General features: G+C 39.3%; 1 protein-coding gene across 7 annotated transcripts in view; it reads right to left on the bottom strand.

Moving 5' to 3' along the window:
- Window positions 1-23,007, bottom strand: part of ADGRG6 (adhesion G protein-coupled receptor G6) — a 112,915-nt gene that overhangs the window by 63,734 nt on the left and 26,174 nt on the right. For all 7 annotated transcript variants that reach the window (XM_076333743.1, XM_076333742.1, XM_076333748.1 and 4 more), the window contains one exon: window positions 4,124-4,465. In XM_076333743.1, coding sequence (XP_076189858.1) covers window positions 4,124-4,465 — 342 coding nt within the window. The remainder of the gene's footprint in view (window positions 1-4,123; window positions 4,466-23,007) is intronic.

Here is a 23,007-nt window from a genome sequence, read left to right as displayed (position 1 = left end):
ACGGAAGAGAGAAAAATACTGGGCTTCCGTAGTTACTGGATTTACTTCATAGATTTTTTTTTTCTTCCCAAGGGCAAAAGTATGTTGTAACAATTTTATTGATAGAAAACGTATTCAACTCTCCATTGAAAACAGGGGCATTTTTTTCATGGGTTGATTATACTGTAAGCTTTTTTACGTAACATGGAAAGTGTTCCAGAAGAAGTGTAAGGATTCAAGACTTGAAAAAGAAGAAAGCTCATTCATATGAGCACTGTCCAGCCTGTGTTAGGGTGGTCAGGAGAGTTATGGACCACCTGGTCACATTTAAACAGTATAGGAAGAGAAATAAACAGGGAGGACATTGCTCCGGTACTGAACAAGTCTACTCAACTTTGCTGTACTCATCTGACAGATTTAACCGCTGGCACCTTCCCCGTACAGTGAAAGGACAAAACTGACAAGTATTTTGTCCATGTGGAGAAAACAGAATCCTGCCATCAACATTAAGCACAGATTTCTCTCCTGATTACTGTTGCACAGCCAGTCATACTGATGAATTTCAGATGTTAGTATTGGAGAAACTGGTTATTCTCTGACGAAGAATATACATATATTCTCGGAATATTCATCCAAGTGTTTAGACTACTTTCAGATGTCAAATTGTTTCTGTTAGGAAGATAACTGGATTACAGTGAACAGGGGTTTTTTTGGACATATTACTATTTACTCATGAAGAATGTACAAAAGTCTTGGTAGCCCGGACGCAGCAGGGGCAACCAGCAACAGGCAGCTCACTGTTCTGAGATCCACATCTGCTTTTAGGGGAGCACCAGGATGACACGAAGCCTGCCTCTGCTGCTTTTTAGAGCCCCTAGCTTACTTGCAACTCACTGTCTCGCATCTCATACACCCCTTTACACATAAGGAAGCCAGGAGTCCCTAGATTGTATTTTACAATCCCTTGCAGGGAAAACTGCGTTCCTGCCAGTTGATGGGCTTTTCAGCATGGTTCAGTGCTTGAGTGGTGGCTTCTGCTGTTCCTAGCTTCACTGCTTTCATCTGCCCTTTCACTAATGCTGGAAGAAATGCATCAACTTTAATGAGGTCTGCAAGTGTCTACATACCAAATACCTGTTTGAGAGTTTTTTTGTTACTATCGCACTGAATTGTGCTTTTAATCTGGTCTACTGCAGTACTACTCAACTGTGTGCTAATTTTACACGACATTGTCTCAAGCATTTCTGTACTAACAGAGGTCTGTTGGCTCTTCTTCCTCTCCTTTTGGTGACTGAGCGACTTCTACTCACCGGTGGAGCTATTACTTACGCAGTTAACTATTACTAGAAAATTATTTAACATGCCAGCTCTTCAGCTGGTGCAAACTGACATAATTCCCCTAAGACTAGCAAAGCTGCATTCATTTACTGCAGCTGAGGATATGGCCCATCCATTTGCTGTTGGTGTGTTGCAGGAGGTGACAACCAGGAAGCCAACATTTGTGCGGGTGGCCAACTTGGTATGGATAACAGCTGTGAAACTCAGCTTGAAACCGCTCTTACATAAAACTGGGTAGTCACAGAAAAGCTGTTCTATTCTCAGCTAATTCTCTCCCAAAACTCACTTACTCTCTTATATTTGTCTCTCCCCACATATATTTTGTCTTCTGTACATATTATATATTAGGATGTACCATTAATGTCTTTTTAAATGCCATTTCTAGATAGCAAATTGCTGTGTGTCTTTGAATGGCCCTTTACTTTCCAACTTTGCATTACTTTGTGAAACTCAAAATTGAACAAACTACATATGATCATAATTTATATAAGATCATTTCTGAGAAATGAAAGAAAATACGAATATAACACTGTTCCCCTCGCTCTGGGAGAAATCAATGATTTTGCCCAGGTATCATGTTTGTAGTAGTAACAATGGTGTCAGCTTGACAAAGGAGCTTTGAAACTCCATTGGGGACCTGAAGTGAGGGGGTGTGCAATCTCTCCGATGGCTTTGGGAACTCTTTGCAAGGACAGGAGAGTGTAGCACTGACATCTGCCATGCAGATGCGTTGTAATTTCAGTGTGTGTACGCATTGATGTCCTATCGTCTACATGCTTTTATAACTTGACAGGAAAGCAGTACATTATCATCCCTTTACCAAGCCTCTCTTCTGTATCCATTGCCAGGTTAAACGTTGCCATGATCTTTGTCTGTAACTATCTTCTGAACCCAATGTAATTGCACAGCTGTGGGCAATAAGCAGAATATAGCTATAATTTGCCCTAGATGCATGCAGCCAGTTCTCCTGGCATCCATGGTCAATATCAAGATGTCAGGTGAGAGTCACAGATTTGGAGTAATGAAACAAAATTCAGCAGCCTTAGTCTAGATGCTTAACAGCAAGCCTTAACATAGAGTTTCTGAACTAATATATATGTGAAACATTAAAATATAAGTCACTGGTGAAGGTCACCGATACCTTTACTCACACTGGGGAGTAGTCGTCTTATTCAAAATGAAAGGATATCTTCCAAGATTATTTAACTTCAATGGTGCTACCCATGAATGTAAGGTAGTATTCAATTTGGCATGGAGGTAATATTTTTGCTTTCATAAAAATACATTACCTACAGGTATATATACACAAATGGTTCTCTGACTATGTCTGTGGACCTTTCCTCTCACTGAACACATCTGAGGGCAACACTGCATCTTTCAATTCCAATTCTAAGTCATCTTATCCCTTATAGTCATACTTAAACATTAACATATTAAAGAGGAATAAAGAAATAAATCATTTTGCATAATCTGATTGCATACCATTTTTTATGATCCACTTGATTTTACAACTTCTTACAATACAGCAAGAGCTGCTATTTTCAAATAGACAAACCTTTCAGAAAACTTGCTTCCACTTTCAGAAGAGAACAGGTGCTCCAAGAATTATTACTACATTCATTTTGTCAGCATGAAAGGACCTCAGTAGAAAGAAGTATTTTTAGCTCCTCTGATATGACGTTACCTTTTTCTTTTCAGAACTGTACACAAATTTTGCTGGCATAATCAGGACTACTTTTTTCTTATGATTCCTGGGGGTTACTATCTTGATTATTTTAAAATATATGATACGTGTAATAAATACTTTAAAAAAAATCACGAGGAAGATGTGCTTGTGACTGAAGAGGTAACTGCAAACCTCCCTGCTTTGCGTTTCTACAACAGCCAGCCAACCAACAGAACATGTGTGCTACAATAACATAAATGCCCAATGCAATACCAGTATTCAGTCTAAAGTGTGTGACTTCCACAAAAAGAAAGCCTACTGAGAGCGTGCAACTGTAAACTATAACCCTGAATTGGAACGAATGATGAGTAGCACATGGGGCCTGTAAGTGATCATCCCAATGCCCTCCGTTACCTCGCTGCCCTTTACTGTCATGTGAGAGCAACTTCTAATTAATGCTTTAAACAACAAAGCAAACATCAGTCACATGTTATTTGTACCCTTATCTTCTAGGGGGAAAAGCATGAGTGTCTGTTTTATTTTGCAGTTGTTAGGCTTTTTAAAATCTAAGCATTTCTATGTATTTAAGGAAGGGAAAGAAAGGTCAAGGAACTGTAATGAAAGGTAGCCATTTTGCAATGCCAGTTCATCCCTGGGAGTTTGTTCTAGAGGCTAGAAGAACCCCTGAGAAGTTCTGCCTTCTGCACAAACTCCGCCCCGCTGCTGGGTGTTTCACTGGGCCAGAGGTCCGGGCTGTCCTTGTTTCTGGCTCAACTAAGTTCCCTCTCATGTTCTCCTTTAGGTTTCTATGTCCCTCTGCAGGAACGCTGACCTGAAGGACAGGTGTCCTGCTTCCAAACTCTCCAGCATAAATCTGCAGGAAGAGGCACTGTTAGGCCTAAAATCTTTGCATAACACACTTGATGTCATTTCCCAGAATAAAGTAATTTATTTTCATCCAAAGAAAAACAAATTAGTTAAAAAAACATACAAGAAAACTCTGTAGTTTTACCCTGCAGCCTCCCCATCCTTTCCCTTCTCATGGAGGACTTGATTCCTTCAGGAAGTGTCGTTCTAATCCTTACAGGACATTTCCTTCTAACATCTACAAAAGGGATGAAATGCTTTGGGTTTACTTACTTCGTACGTAGCTGGCATTAAAACCTTTCTTTTGGATACTGAAGTCACTTTTAAATGACACAATCATTTCATTTCCTGTAGAGTTATAGGATAATCCTTTGGCAGTGATGCCACAAAGGTTCATTGGGCTTTCTCCATTGTCTAATGTCAGTGAATCATAAATGCAGCCCGGAGCTTCTTCAATGTCAAAATCGGTAAATGTTAGCTGTATGATGAATCCGTGAGGTGCTCGGATGATCCACTTGCACGCTTGGCTGTTGGGATAATCACTGGGGAAACACGGGGAAGTGAAAACTCCAGAGGGGTCAGTTAGCACGATCCTACAGTCGTAGCATCCGTGAGCTGGCAATAAAAACAGAGAAAGGCTGGAGGTCAGGAAGAGAGATAACTTAACAGGAAAGTAATAATCAACACAATAACGAAAGGTATTTCTATACAGAAAAACATAAACAGAGGTGGGAGAAAGGCAGGCAGAAAAAGGCCTGGTTTCTAGTGGGCAAAATGCTGAGGAACAGTACAGCAAAATAATATTTTATATAAGAAATCCTACACAAAAGAAATAGAAATTATACTGCTAAATAGTCATTTGTGCACACAATATATATCTGCTATGTATATTGACCTGACAAAGGCGAAGCGAAAGGAACATTTTTGAGTTCAGAAAGGCAAAGGAATTCTTAAACTGCAATTTCTAAAAAGATGACTGGTATCATTTACATTTTTTGGCTGCTGGTCTGATGCTGACTGGTGGCTATTCCAGCAGCTCTGTGCCATGCTATTGTTTCCAGTGGAATGTTCCTGGAATGCAGCAGCACAAGAGATGGGTTGAAGAACGGCAGAAGCAGCAGCTCTGCAGAGCTCCCGAAGGTTAGTCATCAGCATTTCCGGCAAATGCTCTCCACATCACCCAGAAGGGTAGCAGTGAGCTACTGGCTTTTGAATCAACAGCAAATTACTGCACTCTTCCCGTGCTGACTCAGCTCCATTGACATATTTGTGGCCGTCAGGCTCTAAGAAATTCTTATCCTATTCCTCATACTCCTTTGCTCATCTGCTGTGCTTATCCACGGGAATTTCAGGCCCAGTTAGTCCCCAGGGTTGCGTTTCTTGTTGGGTTTACATTTGCTCATTTATCATATATTTACTTAGTGTATTATATGATATAACTACCATGAACTGCCTGCTGCTAAAACCTGTTAACAGTTTGCCAAAGCAGCACTGAACAAACTAGCTAGGAACTGAATATTGCCAATAGATAACCAAAGAAACTAACCGGCACATTTATGCTGAATTACTCTGCAAACATTTCATTAGGCCACAATCCTGCGTCAAGTACTACAAGTATGAAAAAAATAGGACAATGTGAACATGCATTATTAGTTGCCCAAGCCAAAAGCAACTAAAAAAGTTGTCAAGTGTAAACTACATATGGAGCAGCTACAAGATAGGAATAAATGCAACAAACTTCTCCAAAGAGCCCTTGATGTTTCTTTCCACCGCTTGGGTCCTGATACTGTTCGGTCACATTCAAATGGTGTTTGGCCTAGGCAAATGGACCCTGGCTCTGTGAAGTGGTATGGCAAAACAAGAAGCAGTTTACATCTGCAGGGAGAATTGCGAGATGTATTTTACAGAGTTTTTATAATTTTTATTTGCAAATCACGAATTCGTATGGCCCCAAAGAGGTAAAGAGACAATGAATCGGGCTCTCAGAGCCAAATACAGGCTGGTTACATTACAAAAGATCAGTGGGATGCTTATTTATGCAAACGAGAAAAAAATATTGCCTGAAAGATTTGCAGGTAGCTTTGGGAAGAAGTGGTGCTCATGACACTGGAAAACATGATCTATGTAGTACAAACAGGAGCCCGTCCACTCTTAATTTCTCTGCAAATCTTTACAGTCAGAGGACCATGCTCACCTGCCCTGAGACCCTGCTGTTCCATTTAGTAACCAGAGAGGGAATATTTACTTATTAGTATGGTGACTATAAATCCTGCAGTTGTACAAACAGATGATGGCTTCGTCCAGTGGATTTTGCACAGATAGGTACCAGTTTTCAGAGAACCACCCTAGCTTGAGAGGACAAGGAACAGGAAAAGCACAGTCTAAGCCACAAACTGCTGCGGTCTCCTAGCCCAGGGCAAGTGGGCCTCTACAGGGCAGAGCAGCTCTAAGACAGCTCTGGCTGGAGCTGCCTCCAGCTGGAAGGCTCAGTGATTCATGCTCCTGCCTTCGTTACTGCTAGGATGAGGGCTACAGGGGCTGAGGATTTGGCAGCACGCCGCACCCACTCTTCTACTCATTCCTGCCAGAGAAATAAATGACACAGAGCTATCTGGGCAGTGAGAGCTTTCCCTGTGCACCCAGATGGACCTGAAGCCAGGGACTAAGCTGTTAAGTGATGTAAATACATATAGGAACATGGGTGTTAGCGTACACTCATTCAGCCATGGACCCCTAAAGTAAACCTTAAGGGCATTATAAGACATTGCTGAACCAGAAAAAATATGCCACTTGTCAGTAAAAGTGTACCTCTCAAATTGGTAGAATATTACATTCAACCTGAGACTGGAAAAGTCAAATTCGTCCATCAGAAAGAACACAGGCATTCTTGAGAAGCCTGCCTTTATTAATTCTATTGATCACCATCAGCCAAAACAGGACTCAGCTCTCCTATTTACCTCTCTCTTGAGTATTTATCATTGTTTCTAAGCTATGTAAAAAAAAAAAAAAGTCAGTACACGTAACAAAAATACTTTTATCCCTGCTGTCTGTCACTGTAAATACTAACACATAAATGTTATGTTATTGGTTTTTTTACTAATTTTACTTTTCACTAACATATTCTCATTTTATTATATCCATATTGTTTTGTTGGTTTTACAGAACTAACGCAAAAAAACAGCCCCTAAATTTAGGTAGGAAAATAAGTGCCCAAAACTTTACATACACAGAAGAAAGAGATTTGGTGAGCAAAATAGTTTACTTTTTTGAAGTGGGTTGGCTCCATTTTGGCATAGCAGCTGTTCTGTCCCTGACTGCAATTTGAAGGAGAAATATCCTGTTTTCATGCAAATGTTCACAGTAGTAAGTAAAAAGAAAAGAAAACAAAAAACAAAACTATATATAAACAGAATGGTTTTGAATGGAACTTTTTGCACAGCTTCTCATGAGACAGTTATTTTTCTATAAACACCACCTATTTTACTCATTAAAGAGAAAAATTGCTGTGGCAACCTTAGGCTGTCAGCCAAAGCTGACAGATATTTTGCAATCTCATTGGCCCAGAGCAGTTCTGAACTGTGGATACTGAACACTTGTTGCAATACACACCACAAACATTTCTACGAGCAATCTGAGATATTTTATTGATTTTAATGGGAACAAATTTAGGTATGATATTCTTGGTCAGGAACCCCACGTACACAGAATCTGCCTGTCAAGTATTTTTTTATCACCGTAGACCACAGGAAATTCACACTCTAAATATATTTTATCCAATAAAAGCCTTCATCTTTTCTCCCCCAAACCAAAATGAACACCCTCCCCATATAGTGAAATCAAGCACTTAATTTTCAACATTTCCTAAATTGAAAGTTTCACTGGGCAATTCATTTGTCTCCATCATGAGAATACCCTGGAGTATGGTTTTCCTTTCATAATCACTTTTTATTTTCTGCAGGACTCATCCTTCCTATAATAAAAGAATAATTAAGTATTTAGTATGACACTTCAACACTATACTAAAAAGGAAAATTAATAAATTCCTCTGGAGTATGTTAGAGCTTTCACCAAAGTTATCTAAGTGATTCACAAATATTAGCTGACTTCAGAAGGGGAACTGACTGTAGGGGAAATGGCTTTTCCCCTCCTGTCATGCCCATTTTATAAGGATGAAGTTAGGCATGGAGATAATGGGCAAAAACGGCAAAAGTTTCCATGGATTTTGGGTTCCTAATCTAAGAAATGAGAGTACTGATTTTCCTTAACTACTTAGTATTTGTACAGGGTTTTACATGTCCAAAGCACACTATCAATGACTTTAAACTGCAGCTGGGAGAGCAGTCTGCCAATCTGGCCCACTGTAGAAAATCCAAAAATGAGTACTTAGTGGCCAATGGAAAATTTTGGTCAAAGCAATTTGGCCATCTTTAATAGGAACTTATTGGTAAAGGCAGGGATAGAATCCCGTTCTCATGGTTGCCAATTTTCCTAACCACGAGACCATCCCCTCTCTTCTATGAGTCTCCTGCCTATTTCACATATATACCTTTCAATTTCTATGAAGAGGAAAGTACCCTACACCATGCTGAATCATCTGAAGACTGTCCTAAAACTAAGGGGCTAAGGGAAACAGTATGTGACTCATTAAAGATTTCACCATACAGACAGACATGTGCACATGCGGACCTCATATCCTGTGGAACAAAATTAATCACCCAGCTTGTCCCGTCTAGCGATTTTGTCTCTTTAGAGCCCTAGCACAGAATTCCACCATTTGAACTCATGAAGACACTTGTAGGCACTGAGTTACACAAATTGAAAGTCACTTTCACAAGCCATTTGTGGGCAGCTGAAGCCACAGTCAGACCCAGAGCTACAATGCTGAACTGCAGATTTGAGAAGGAAACATTCTCTATATAACCTCATCCCATACGTTTGTACTTCTCTTTTTTTGATTTCTTCTTACATGACTAACACATTCCAGCACTTGCCTCCAAAATCCATGCTAATATTCATATTTTCCTCTACTCCTCACACTTCTCTACTTCTCTCCATTGTCATTGTTTTCCCCCAAAACGTCATCGCTTGCCCTATTATACTCGGCACTTCTTTCTCAGGCACAAGTTTTGACTTCTACCTCTCCACCTGCTTTCATTTCTGCACTTACCCAACCTTGGAGAAATGCTGGACAACAAATTTTGTTTGGCCAAGAATTTTTTTAAAAGAGCAAAAGCAATCCAGCTTGGGACACTGCCTATTTCAGCCCTAAAGACTTAAAGTTTGTGAAGGTTAGGATCAAAAGAAAACAGGGTCTCTGGGGAAAGATGTCTGCGCTTGCAACTCCTGCATTATCCAGTTTTTTTTCACACTAAGTTACACCTTGCATTGGGTTTTTCTTTTTCCAGCTGTAGCATGCAGCTGGCCTTCTGTACAGCATTTTCCACCTGACAGAAGTGTAAATGACTACATATGCGTAGGCAGCGGCACAGGATACCAATATAGCCGGTGTGGGTTGAATTAACACCACTGGTGTTTTTTTTAAAATCCATTAAAAGGCTCCCTCATAAAAGTAAGATAGAATGTTGCTGGATGCCATTTTGGCATGAAAATTAACTCTACTTCTCCCTGTAGAGGACACAACTTTCATATGAAAATATCCTGAAATAAATCTATGTAGCTCTGGGATCGAATTTTCAGAAAAAAAACCAAAACAGTTTATGTTAACTCTAGTCTTATTCAAGTGAACAATAAAATCTCCCCTGCCTGACAGAATTAGGCCAATCCTAAACCACAGAAAATCTTAGCTACAGTACCTAGCACTTTAGACATAAAAAAGCAGTACAGAATTAATTATAATTTGCTTTCATGTAGAAATCTGAGAACCTTTAAGCACTCTACATACATTTGAAAAGGTAGCACTTACAAGGATGGTCATTTTGAACTAAGTAAGAGAGAAGCATGGGGAGGTGACATGACATAGGCACTTGCAAACTTGTGGCAAAGCCCAAAATAGAAGTGAAACCTTACAATCGTTTACTGTGACAGCATGAAAAAAATACCTATTTTGGTGAACATTAGGCAGGAAAAAGTCTTGCTTTATAATAAGCAATTAATTGTTGGGTTGGTTTTTTTTTTTCTATTTCAAGGATGGCATAACAGAGATATGGCCAAACAGGTTAAACATATTTATGACTCCAAATGGATGGGTGAATGAGGTCAGCAATGGGCACACCTGCAGACAAGCAAGAGGAAGGGCCAAACCACCAAGATGTGGGTGGGCTGGAATGGCTACAGAACAAACAAACCCATGTTATTCCAACGAGACACAAACACTAAACCCAGAACAGCTATCACATGGCAAAGGCTTCAACAGTAGCTTATCTTCACTTTAAAAAATCATTTTGGACATAAAAGGGATCTGTAGATCTACAGAAATACCTATATGCAAAATGTGAACATATTAATTGCAAAGAAGTGTCACGTCATTCACTCTGGACATAAAGCAATGCTCTGCTTACTCACTTATGTTAGTTATAAGATAAGACCTATACAAATTTTTATGCAAAACATTAAGCATAGCACTATTCTGGAGCCTCTGAACACCAAACCATGTTGTCTGCTCTCTGTGCAACCCACAATTTGATCGAGTTCTGTCTAAGAAAGTGCAAATGAGGAGTTGTGGCAGGTTTATTTTTGCTTCTTTAGTTACTTTCCACATTGTAGAAGCTGTTTGATCTCCCAAAGAGATCCTTATTTTGCTACAGTATGCTGGCCCTGATAAAAATTACTATACACAATACATAATTTAATGTTAGCATGCATTGTAATCCTCAAATTAAACAGACAATCCTAACTATTTAAATATCCGAATTAAAAAAAAAAAAAAGGGACAAAAATAAAGGACAAAAACAACAAAAAAGGATTATCTCTGCAATAAATAGAAAGGAAGTAATCCTGATGTGTATAAAAGTTTGTCCCTGCACATACCACGTTACAGGGCTGAGGTCTACTGGTTGGAAATATGATTGTGATTGCGTAGAAATGTAAATGTCTCCTGATCGGTAACGATAAATGGAACCATTTCTACTTCAGCATTTCTACAGTGCGCATAGCCCTAAATTCATAAAAATCTTGAGCAAATCCTGAAATCTCACAGATACGATTTGGATTTAGGCACTGACTTAAAATTCAGCAACTGTTTATAAAGTCCTTTCCTGCACAATGATGCCTTTGAGTCCTGTGTTTGAAGCTTTACAGTCCCGTCTTCAGCCTTGCAGCCCCCTCAAGGCAGAACGGGAGGACATGACTCCGTATCCGCTGCTGTATGAAAACAACAGGGGAGGCACTGCACGGACCCGAGCAGTGAGGAAGGCTGTGCTATCCTCTCTAGTTCTGATCATTTTCTTTTCCTTTTAAGGAAAGGAGTAATAACTGGACCAACATACGCAAACACCCATTCAGGGAGAGAGATCCACTCTCAGACACACAGGTTGCATATGAAAAGCTGGTAACCGTGTGATTAAATAATTAACATGAACCATTTTACACCTGGCCTAACGTCCACACAGCAATCCGTACTCTCCCTTCCTTTCCTTGCCAACCCACTGGGCATATGCTAGATTCCCAAGTTGCTGATTGAATTTGGGGGAGCGAGAGGTTGACCTTTTATATCAAACTGTCACAGAAATAGTTCCTTCCAATCTTTGAATTTCCTTCCCAAATTACTTTCTGCCTAAAGACCAGGAAAGGCAAGGTTTAATTCTAATTCAGTCATGAACTTTCTAAAAATGTCAACCATGTCAAAATTTCTTATTCCCTGCCCTCCCCACTTAAAAATAGAAGCATTATTCCTCTGGGTAGCATTCAAACCCATCCCATCACCCTTTATTAGTAGGATGTTGTATTAACTTCCAGCTCTGCAAAGGCACCAGTAGCAGGCTTTGACGCTGGACAGCTTGTGTGTGGAGAAATATATTTCAGCTCACCTTTGGGAGGTTTTAAATTTCTCCAAACGCTGAAGAGTTAAACTGCTGGTCCCTAAAATACCTGGCAGTGTAGTGTAGGTCATCAAAAAATGAAACCCAGTACTATTTAAATAATTCTCTAAACCATTCCTAAAATACTTATTTATATTAATAGGTGTAGAATATATAGAATCCCCAACAGGATAAACATTACCAGGTTTTAAGTGAAACCACCTGCATCGACTCATCAGTAACATAACCAGCATAATTTAAAAAAATAAAAATCTTATAAGCTTTATATGAGTGAAATTTTACATTATCCTACTTAAAGCTGCAACACATAATCAAATGCATTTTGCACAGCATGAGTATAATAAAGATGTATTTAGGAAGAATCTTTCATCTCTGTGTTATTCTTAGTTTGCAAATGTGACTTTTTCTGTTGATTTGTAAGAAAACACCATTTTAAGCACTATTAAAAACTCAGTCCAGAGTCTCATTCTGCATCATTCCCATTGCATCATCAGCATAGTACTCCTTGTGCCCAGCAAGAACTTAAAGCCTCCATATTCCTGGCTGGAAATAGCACATAACCCTGGTAGAGCCTTTTATAATTCAATGAAAGACAAGATTGTGCTCTCACAAAATAATTCAACAATTGGGTTTTGGCCACTGAAACCAGGAGACAAAGAGAGTACTATGCCCTGGCCAGTCATATCAGCTTGACCTGCATCTTCTTTTGCTGATGCATTATGTCCTGCAGCATACGCTTTAAATGGCTGAACCAGTTGGTGCACCTAAGAATAATGAAATGGTAGAAAAATATCTCCTCACAGGCTAATATATAGACGTATATGAAAGTGTAACTGTTGTCTGTGAAGTCACTTATTATTCCTGCTTCCTGTTGCTCTAACCCTTACTGCTTAGCAGATTATTAACAAATTAAATTTTTCATCACATGGAATTAGAACTGGTTATTTTCTCTCTTTTCTAAGGCAAGAACAAGGCACTTAATTAATGAAATTATATGTGGCAAATTGAAAACTGATAAAAGACAATATTTTCTCTTATGTTACAACGTCAGCCTGTGGGACTCTGACCTGAAAGGTGTCAAAGCAGGGAACATAAGATTCAGAAAGCCAACAGACATTTTCCCAAGTATCTAATAAGACTTCTGAATCCCTCCAGACACATAATAATTGATAAGAAGAGACATAACTGTAAGGAATTGTAAACCTCATGGCTTATGCTTGAAACTAATCTCAACCAACCGATCAGGAACAGTATTAATAGCTCCACCTTGACGGCAGGCACGATCCCAGGCTCCGGGACTCAACTGCCTGTACGGCCGCAGCGCAAGGCTGACCTCGGCACCGCTCGGGCCAGCCCAGCCAGCTCTTCTCCAAACCCTTCCTGGCCACGGCTCAGCAGCCAGCACGGGTTCAGGGACCCTCTCCAACATGCAACCTGAATACAGCTACCCTAGCTTTCGCAACCGTGTACATTTGGGACACGGCATGAGCTGGCCTCTGAGGCAGAGAACAGCCTTGGGCACGTCTCATTTACTGGAACAGAGGTGGCCAGTGCATGTGTGGGAAAGGGAAAGCAGCCATGTGAGGCAGAGCACAAGGCCCTATCTTGTGCATCTTACATAGGAGCCAATACAGCAGTTCTCCCTAGTTTTGGTGGTTCAAACGCTACACGTAAATCTGGGAGAAACAGGTGGTAGTACATCCTGTTTCTAACACGATAATCAAAGTTATCTTTCAGGATACTTGAGGTCAGTAACAATAATAATGTACCAAAAAAAATCAGGAAGAGCAAAGCTTAATTTTCAAATCTGAGGTTAAGATTAGAAAAGCAGAAGTGAGAATAGTAAATTACTGACTCAGGAAGCATTTACCATGAAAGCAGGCAGTAACCAGCTACTGTTAAACCCAGCAGCAGACTTTTCACTAAAACCAAGACAGCAGAAGCTGATCTGTGCTTCCTCATGACACAACTGTATAACATGGTCATACACTGAGAAAGATTGTTATTTATTTTCTCATAAATGAGTATATAAACCATAGCATGATTCTTAATCCTTTTCGTAAGGGACATAGATGGACTGGAACTTTACACCGATTTAGGGTGTACCATTCATACACAGGCTGTTGCGACTTTGGACAGGACATTCCAGGGAACTGACCTCTTGACTTCTCAAGACTAGCATCCTAACCAGCCCTCAAATGAAGTCATCCAAGTATTGACATTATCGGCATTTGTTACACGCCAGATCTCCAAAATGTTATGATAGCCCTGGAAAGATCAGAGCTGATGCTCTTCACTCTGAGAGAGTGGGATGCTAGGACAATACAGAGACCATTAGAAATTCAGTGTTTCCAGATGTCCCATACCACCCCCAGGCCCCATTTTACGCTGGAATTCAGTAGGTATTTATTTCTGTTAGGTTACCATTGCCACTAAGAGCTCTGACCCCTCTTGATCACTCTAGCACAAATATCCTACCTCCTGACAGCAACCGACTTTATCACAGCAGTGACTCCAGCAGGTTTTGATTGATCTGGGAAATTGAGGGAACCAGCTACAATAGAAGAAAATATGTTCAGAGCCAGGGTGGGGGCCCTGCACTGCCTGTTTCCCCTTAGTTATTTGGTTTTGTGCCAATGAAAATGGAAGTGGAAACAAACACACTGACTGGGTAAATCTGCCCTGACCCATATGAGTGGAGTTCACGCTGTAGACAAAGTTATGGATTTCCCCCAGAGGGAGGGGGTAATGTGAAAATCCTGTGTTACACCCATTGTAACTTAAGAATATTTTCATTGGCATTCCTGTGATAATCTTATAAAAATAACAGAATTGACTCGCTAGTTTTGGCCTGAGCTGGATTTTTTTTCCACAAAGTAGCAGAAGTTTGGGACAAAGAGTGGTATTGACAGTTCAGTTTAGATATGCTGGTTAAAAAAGTATTAGCTAGTAAGTATACAGGCTAGTACAATAAGCACATAAGCTAACATACATGTCAGTAAAGAGAAGATTATGTTAGAAAAGGGATAGGGTGGGAACAGGTGAGGTTTTTTGTGAGGTTGCTGCATGTAACATAATGGTTTCAAACTGAGATCTACATATCACACTGCATCACAAATCATGCTGAGATTTACAAGAGGAACAGTCATCAAGAATGTCGTATTTCTGTCCACTCCAGCAAGAATTTCTGGCTGCTTGCTCCTCGCTGTTCAGTTGCTGCATTGTTACAAAGAGGATCACATCCTCAGCTGGAGTAAATCCATGCACGCAGTTAGCTTCAACACAACTATAACAGGTTGTACAAGCTGAAGTGCTGTATGGCTAAATAATTTCTTGGGTATCATTCGTGCAAGCAAGTGTTGTGCTTGCCTGGGAGGCTGTTCAAAAAATGAATGGGAAAACACCTGACAATCTTTTATTGAGGTGTGGTTCGTAGGAATTTGAGATCCCACCAAACTGCACAGACACTGGTTAAAATAATGTTATATCTGGGCACAGGTCACGTTCTTAGTACTAACTCAGTCATACAGATGCATACAAGAAATACATTTCCTTTATATATACATTGGACACAGACTAAAGAAATTGTTAGGATGAAATTTCTGGGTAACAGAGTATTTTGTGCAGTGAAAGTAGAAAATACTGCTTCTTCACTGGGTGCTTTACCCAACAAATCCAACACACACCCAACATCCAAAGCAGTTTCCATTTGACCCATGATGCATTCACCACCTTTTATTGCTTTTAAGAGGACAGTTCAATTGCAGAGTTTTCTTTCTCAGGCTGCAATGTTGGAACGCCTTTTCTGGCTGCTACTATCAGTATTCAGAATAAGCATTATTAACTCTTACAAAGGCCTCTAGAAAACACAGGGTAGGGGGGTTATTGTACTGCTAGTCAGTGATACTCTTCAAGCTTTGTGTGTTTATAGGCCAATTTTTGGGTCTAGAAGTTCTTTCAGAATTTTTTAACTATCCCAGAAAATCTGCTATTAATGACACGGATCTCTTGCAGTAGACGTTGAAACTACAGTTTGCTGGTGTTTAACAAGATACAGAGATTATGCACAATTACTTTACACTGGAATTCACTATTATAATACAATACCAAGGCATTCTAGACATAGCGCGAAACACCAACTCAAAAGCAATTTCATACAGAGCCTTTGAATCATTTTTAGGGTTTTATTACCTGTCCTTTCTACTAGTTTTCAAAGTATCTATTTCAATATGATTTGGACTACTTATATTTCAGTACTTAGTATTTTCTGGGTCCTTTCAGTAAGCTATTAAAAGATAGATACTGTCAGTAATATATCTGTCTCATCTAATCTGCAAGAAGGACCAATCTAAGTCAAAATATTTGTGATTTTTTAACATCACAAAATAATAGTTTTTCTATTACACACAGAAATATTCTATTCTACCCCATCACAGAAAATTAGTCATGCTTTCACCTTCCAAAGACAGTAACATATTCAGTGTTAACACTTATGATTCAATTAGTTCTGCCCAGAGCAAACTGAAAAGATGTTCTGAATAATGATATCAGGTATTTTCTTGTACACTATTAATGTTAGTGTTGTGGTTTAACCCGGCAGGCAGCTAAACACCACACAGCCGTTCGCTCACTCCCGCCCCCCCCCCCCCCCCCCCCCCCCGCAGTGGGATGGGGGAGAAAATCATGAAAAAAAAAAAAAGCAAAATTTATGGGTTGAGATAAAGATGGTTTAATAGGACAGAAAAGGAAGGGAAAATAATAATAATGATAAAAGAATATACAAAATAAGTGATTCACAATACAATCGCTCACCATCTGCCAAACGATGCCCAGCCAGTTCCCAAGCAGCGGTCACCGCCCCCCAGCCAACTCCCCCCAGTTTATATACTGAGCATGACGTCATATGGAATATCCCTTTGGCCAGTTTGGGTCAGCTGTCCTGGCTGTGCCCCCTCCCAGCTTCTCGCTGGCAGGGCAGGAGAAGCTGAAAAGCCCTTCACTTAGTGTAAGCACTACTTAGCAACAACTAAAACATCGGTGTGTTATCAACATTATTCTCATGCTAAATCCAAAACACAGCACTGTACCAGCCACTAGGAAGAAAATTAACTCTATCCCAGCTGAAACCAGGACGGAGGAGTCAGGAGACTGGAAAGGGGTTAGAGCCTCTTTGCTAATTGAAGCTTTCACCTCTCATACTTCATTTCAGGGACTTGCTGGAAACAGTGAAGCTACACAAGTAAAAGTGAGATCAGAAATTACTTCTCAATAGTTTGCATTGCTAAGAACAGAATAATGCTATGTATGATATGGCAAACTAATATCTATTGGGGGGGGGAAGTATGTACATTTTTGACATTTAGTGTTACTTTGACATCTCTAGTGCTGTTTTTTGCTCTATATTCTCAAACAAGCCATTCATTATAATTTGAATAATTTCAGTGATACAGCATGCTTTCTTATCATGGTGTTTCTATCAGATGTAAAGATGGAAGGGAATGGCATACCTAGCTCAAAACAGTAATTCCTTCACTGCTGTATTACTAATTTCCACCCCTGGTTTGTTGGTGTATTTCTCCTTTACATAACAGCAGAAAAGAACACATTATGAATGCAGACAGCAAAGTCTTGTATTAAACAGTCAAGTATCTCCCTACTGCTGCCATTAAGCTTACAATGACTGATCTTTGTGTGACTACACCTGAACCTTTTATTTTTGCCAGTCTGGGCTATGTGATTTATTTTTCTAACCTCCATCCAGTTCTCCAACAGCTCTAGCCACTGAACTCCCACTGCAATCAATCAAGAAGTCTCCCTACACATTCCAGTGCTCTTTCCAACTCTATCAGCTTTTTCTACCAGTTCCCTAGAGCAGAATATTCCATGGATGAATGGACTTCCAAGTTATGAATTTGATTCTGATCAGACTACATGTATTTAACTCCTTGAGGATGCACAGCGTGTGCCCCACTTCTCTTTCTGCATCTTGCAAAGAAGAATCACTGAAAGCAACGAAACAAATTCACAATGATCAAATCAGAAATAACTGATCTAACTGTGTCTCTCATCAACTATGACCGCTTAACACAAAACCCAGAAAATATTCTCTCTTTAGCAAGGAAACTATGATAAGTTTGACTAAGTTTGGCTTGAAAACCTGTTAGGTTTCAAAATGCTTTATGTCTTGTTTTTATTATTTGTCTACTCTGCATCTTAATGAACAGGTTTCCAGGTATCAATGTGATGTTTTTAACATGTCTGCTACAAAGCTAAACTGGTCTCTGTGTTCAGAACATGTATCGCATTTCATTATGCAATACCAGACCGCTTGCAGCTCCCAGATACCAGGAGAATTCAATTCTTCACTCCAAGAGGAATTCTGAAAATAGACTTGCAACTTCTTGTTTCCCCAAATCAAAATCAGCAAGTTATTCAGCTTATGATAAGAACAGAAACACTTTCTTAGTCTTAACAGAACTTGCTTCATGTGAAGGAACTTATTTTCTGCAGTGGTTCTGCAGTCATCAGCATTATTTGGAAACAACATCTAAAACACTTGCCACTTAATGGAAACCGCAGAGTTTTACAATTGACTTGCTCTGTAATTTCTGAAACCAGACCAAGCCAATCAACCAAAGGAAACCTCTTTCATGAATCCGTTATTTACATATAAAGCAGACAGGAAAAAGGCATTTTGTTAGCTCTGGAGACACAGTTTAAGGCGGTTTTAAAAGATTAGGAAGCATAATGACAGGTGCACAGTGTTCCTTGAAATGAGACGGGAAGTGAGTACGAGACAGAAATGTATGGCATCATCCTTCTGTAAAACTAAATGGACAAACTGTTCTCTCTTAATAATGACTATGCACTAACATTTACAACCAAGTATTGTACCTTTACTTGACCTTTAACACATTGTACTGCATTAATTGCCTTAACTATTCAATTAATGACAGCCAAGCCCCGGTTTGCTCCCATATTCCTTCTGTCTGACATTATTTTTTAAGATATTTTCCTGAAATATTAAACTCTGCAGTTGTTTTTTATCCAACAAAGCTTTGAAGTTCAAGCAAGCCAACGTATGTCATCATCTCAAAACTTAACATCCTCACCTTTCAATTTTTCAGCTAATGTTTCTAGCAAAACCCACCCTCAGAGAACACCAATGACAGCGGTGCTCTCCCTTCTTAACACCGTTTCCAACACCGCTTTCAACACCTTTTGAACATTTCAACTGTTCTCAAGGAAAGCCTATTTCAAAGCACAGTTAAAAAGATACATAATTCTTTAGAGTTGGAGTCCACTTACCAATGTTCTCTGTCTTTGTACCTGAAATACGAACTAATACAAAAGTATCTGTTTAAGATCTGCCATCAGTATTGAATATCTAGACAGAATACCTGGACCCCTCTGAGAATCAAACCCCAGTTTGACTGCAGGCTTACTGTTGTTGAAGTTTTCAAAGCCTCAGAGACTGAATCCTTCAAGATAGTAAGTCCTGGGCTTTCCAGTGATGAAGCCTCACTGACATCTAAAATAAAATGGGCTTAATAAAAAGAGCAAATATGGAAAAGACAATAATTAAACTCTAATACTGAACACCTGACTCTTTGAAGTGACAAGAGTGCTTACAATTCCTACTTCTTTCACATTACTTACCTTTGATTATAGTTTTTAATCACAATTACTCCGATTCTGTAAATACTCAAAATCCTAAAGTTCATGATACCGTAACTTTTGAGCTAGCATTTGAACAAGCAATGGTGCAAGCCCAGAGACGTAAACATACCAGCACGGAGACTACAAGCATACTTCTCAAAAAGAGGGAGGGGTATTTTGCCTCCTGAATGTAGATTTACTTTGCAATAACAGTCAATAACAAGAGTTAGAAGCACAGTTAAAAGACAGTATATTTTTACCCATGACTACAGATTTGTGATTATACAGAGGTAACTGCAAAGTTTGGAGGGAGAAGGCAAGAGAAATACCTCAGTGTCATGACATAGAATGATTAACAGAAAAGCATTTTGCCATGTGTGACAATTAATAAAAAAGCAACAAAATATAAAGCATATGCCAATTGCTACGGCACACGCCATTATGTTACCAGTATGACCCTTCACAATGCACTAAGTAGAGCAGCAAGGTATTTAAACTTACCTCCTGCAATAAATAGAATAAAGCAGTGTTCTTGGGGTTCTCTTTTTTTTGCCTAACTTCTTCACATATGCTGTGTAAACTATTAAACTGCAAACTGTAAACTTGGTTCATAAATGAACCCATCAATGACTTATCTCACCTCTTCTAGGACTTATCTCAATGATCATTTCCCTGCATTGAAAATTCCCTTCACGGGCTAATGAAGCATATCAGTAAAGTGTCCAAAAGCAGTCTGAGGAGACTGGTGTGAAGAGTGTCTGTCTCCCACACCCGCATCCTATCATCCTGTCAAGTACAAGGTTAGGGTGAATTCTATTCACTGTTGTCCATGCAGATGTTCTAGATACTTTATCAGAAGTCCAGATAAACACTTAAAACCAGGAATTCAGGGTAATAAATTTCAAGTTTTGAAGAAGATATGTTTAAACATATTAATCAAATAACATACATAAAATATATCTAATACTCTTTATTTTAGTTTGAGATTCTGTGCTTACTAGTAGCTTTTCTCCTTTCATGGTCCTTGGCCAGACCATCTAGTTTCAGGCTTTATCCAAAACACTTTTAACTCCAAGAAATGTTCTCACTATTTGCAGTGGGATTTGGATCGAACCCTGTAGACTCAAACATGAAAAACTGTAGTTGACAATACGGGAACCTCAAGGGTGATCTGACTGCTGGTCATGTACAGTTTTTGAAATAGAAACAAATTACCTACTTTACTATCTTCACACACAAAGCTGAAATAGAAACAAATGACCTACTTTACTATCTTCACACACAAAGCTGAAATAGAAACAAATGACCTACTTTACTATCTTCACACACAAACTTCAACAGAGATAAAAAAGTTGCTTACGGTGAACACCTTGAGCATGGCAATTTTTTATACGGAAAGCATCCTACCTATGAATGGTTATAATATCTGATCAGAAAATAGCAGGCAACAGAGTGGAGAAAGTTCTTATTATTACTTTATAAATCTACGGTATTAGTTTTGACTCATTATTCAAGGTGGTCCCTACCAGGCATACAGAGCGAAGAGAAAATCTGCACAAACAAGAAGTAAAAGTAATCTGACAAATTGTTCCAACAATGTCGCCCTAGGTCCCTCTAACATCCATCTGAATGCAGAAAGTAATAAAAACTGTAAGATAATGAAGCAGATCACAGAACATTTCTGGAGGGAAAGAAGAACATAAATGCAAGGCCTAATCTGGGCAATATATTACCTTCATAGAGATAGTGTCAGAAAAGGCAAGAAGTGGCCTAAAAACATAGAACTAACTGTTGTTTGGCAAGTCCTAGCCAAAGGACAAAGTCATGACAGGAAAGCTACAGACACAGAAAATAAGGTAAGGCACACCATAACACCACTTTGCTTGCTAAATGATCATATCATTGTACTTACACAAGGGTGGAACAGAAAAAGTCAGACAAAGCCTGGTGAAAAAACAGTGAGGGCTGTATCTGACCCTCCCTTTCTCCTAATAGTCTCCTTCTGAATAGTAATCTCCTTCTGAATATGATATACTGTATCCTGAGAGCAAGGATATTCCAAAACATCCATCAGGCCACCCTATGGGTAGGAATTAGGAAGAGGCATATAAATGCTGCAATGTATAGGTTGGAACCCGCTGTACAGACCTGCTAAAACACAGCTCAGCATACTTAACAAGTTGGTAAGTGCTCCTTGCCATGCTACGCTGAGTTTTTTTTAGTGGGCATATTTCACTCATGCAAGCAAGAGAAGAATGAGTCATGAATGATTTCATAACAGCTCTGCAGAAATTAGACTGACATCACGGCTGTGGGAGAACTAAGCTGGACAGGCTGTCAGAGCACTGAGGAACGAGGAGGAAGTGTCCAAAACCATCATTAAGAAGCACAGAGTAAAGAGGATAGAGTCTGTGTAAACAGGAAATAAAGGAAGTCTTGCATTTCACCCTGACCACAGTGTCTAATTGCCATGGATAAGAAAAATTAAACAACTCCTTTCACACTACCTACGTGCATAACCAATTAGTCATTGTATTCTGCATGCTGTCACGTTGACCTAAATCCACCTTGCTACAGTCCTGTGACAGCGCTATTTCTTCAACACAAGTCAGTGACTAAGCCTAGAACTATGGTAGACTCCTATGGCAGGAATGGCAGAATTTTTAGGCAGATCATTTCAGTTTTAGTTTGATTTATCTTTGATCCACTTTGTTAAGACTAGGTCTTTGGTCAAGAGTTCAGTCAATAAAACTTAGTGACTTTATGTTTTCTTTCTTCTAGATTTTTCTATCAAGTACTCTCAGCTAGTAGCTCAACCAAGATACAGTCAATATAAAGAGCTCCTCAGGGAAAGTATTCCTTCTTATTCTAACTACTCCAGTTGACCCTAGTGCCAAGGTCTGCAAAACAGCTGCTGCCCAAGAGTTAAAGAATTATTGTACCTACTTTCTTAAGAGACAGCCTATTCCAGATCTCCTAGTTCTTATGAAATTAAATCTGTTAAATCTATTTTAGTAGCTGTATGGCTGGCACTAGCACCAATCATTGCAAGTTTTTCAGTGAAAGTTACTGGGCAGTGTGTGCAAACCAACACGGAAGTCTTCAGTATGGTTCAGGATAGCTTCAGTATAGCTCTCCCTCAGTGTGCACAGAGAAGTCGAGAAATCTTTTAATATCTGCAGGTATTAAATCTAATATGAACCTAATTCCTGGTCAGCTGATCCAGACATGTTAAATTGGTGTAGCAAAAAAGTAACTTGAAGATTAAAAACGTGATAGCTACTAATCGGACCTCCTGAAAATAAGTAGGCATAGGAGTAACTAGACAGGAAATCTTATTTCCAAAAAAAGGAAAAATTAAGAAATCTCCTTCAAAAAAATATTCTGCAAAATAGTATCAAATAAGTCAGTTCAAGTGAATCAAAACATTTACTGGCTTTAAAACTTTTAGGAAACCTTTTTAAATATTGAAGTCAATTCAAAACAATGACTTAAAACTTC

The sequence above is a fragment of the Aptenodytes patagonicus genome, chromosome 3 (assembly GCF_965638725.1).
Source record: "Aptenodytes patagonicus chromosome 3, bAptPat1.pri.cur, whole genome shotgun sequence".
NCBI lineage: Eukaryota > Metazoa > Chordata > Aves > Sphenisciformes > Spheniscidae > Aptenodytes > Aptenodytes patagonicus.
The sequence above is the reverse complement of the archived record's forward strand: the minus strand, read 5'-3'. Positions and strand labels throughout refer to the sequence as shown.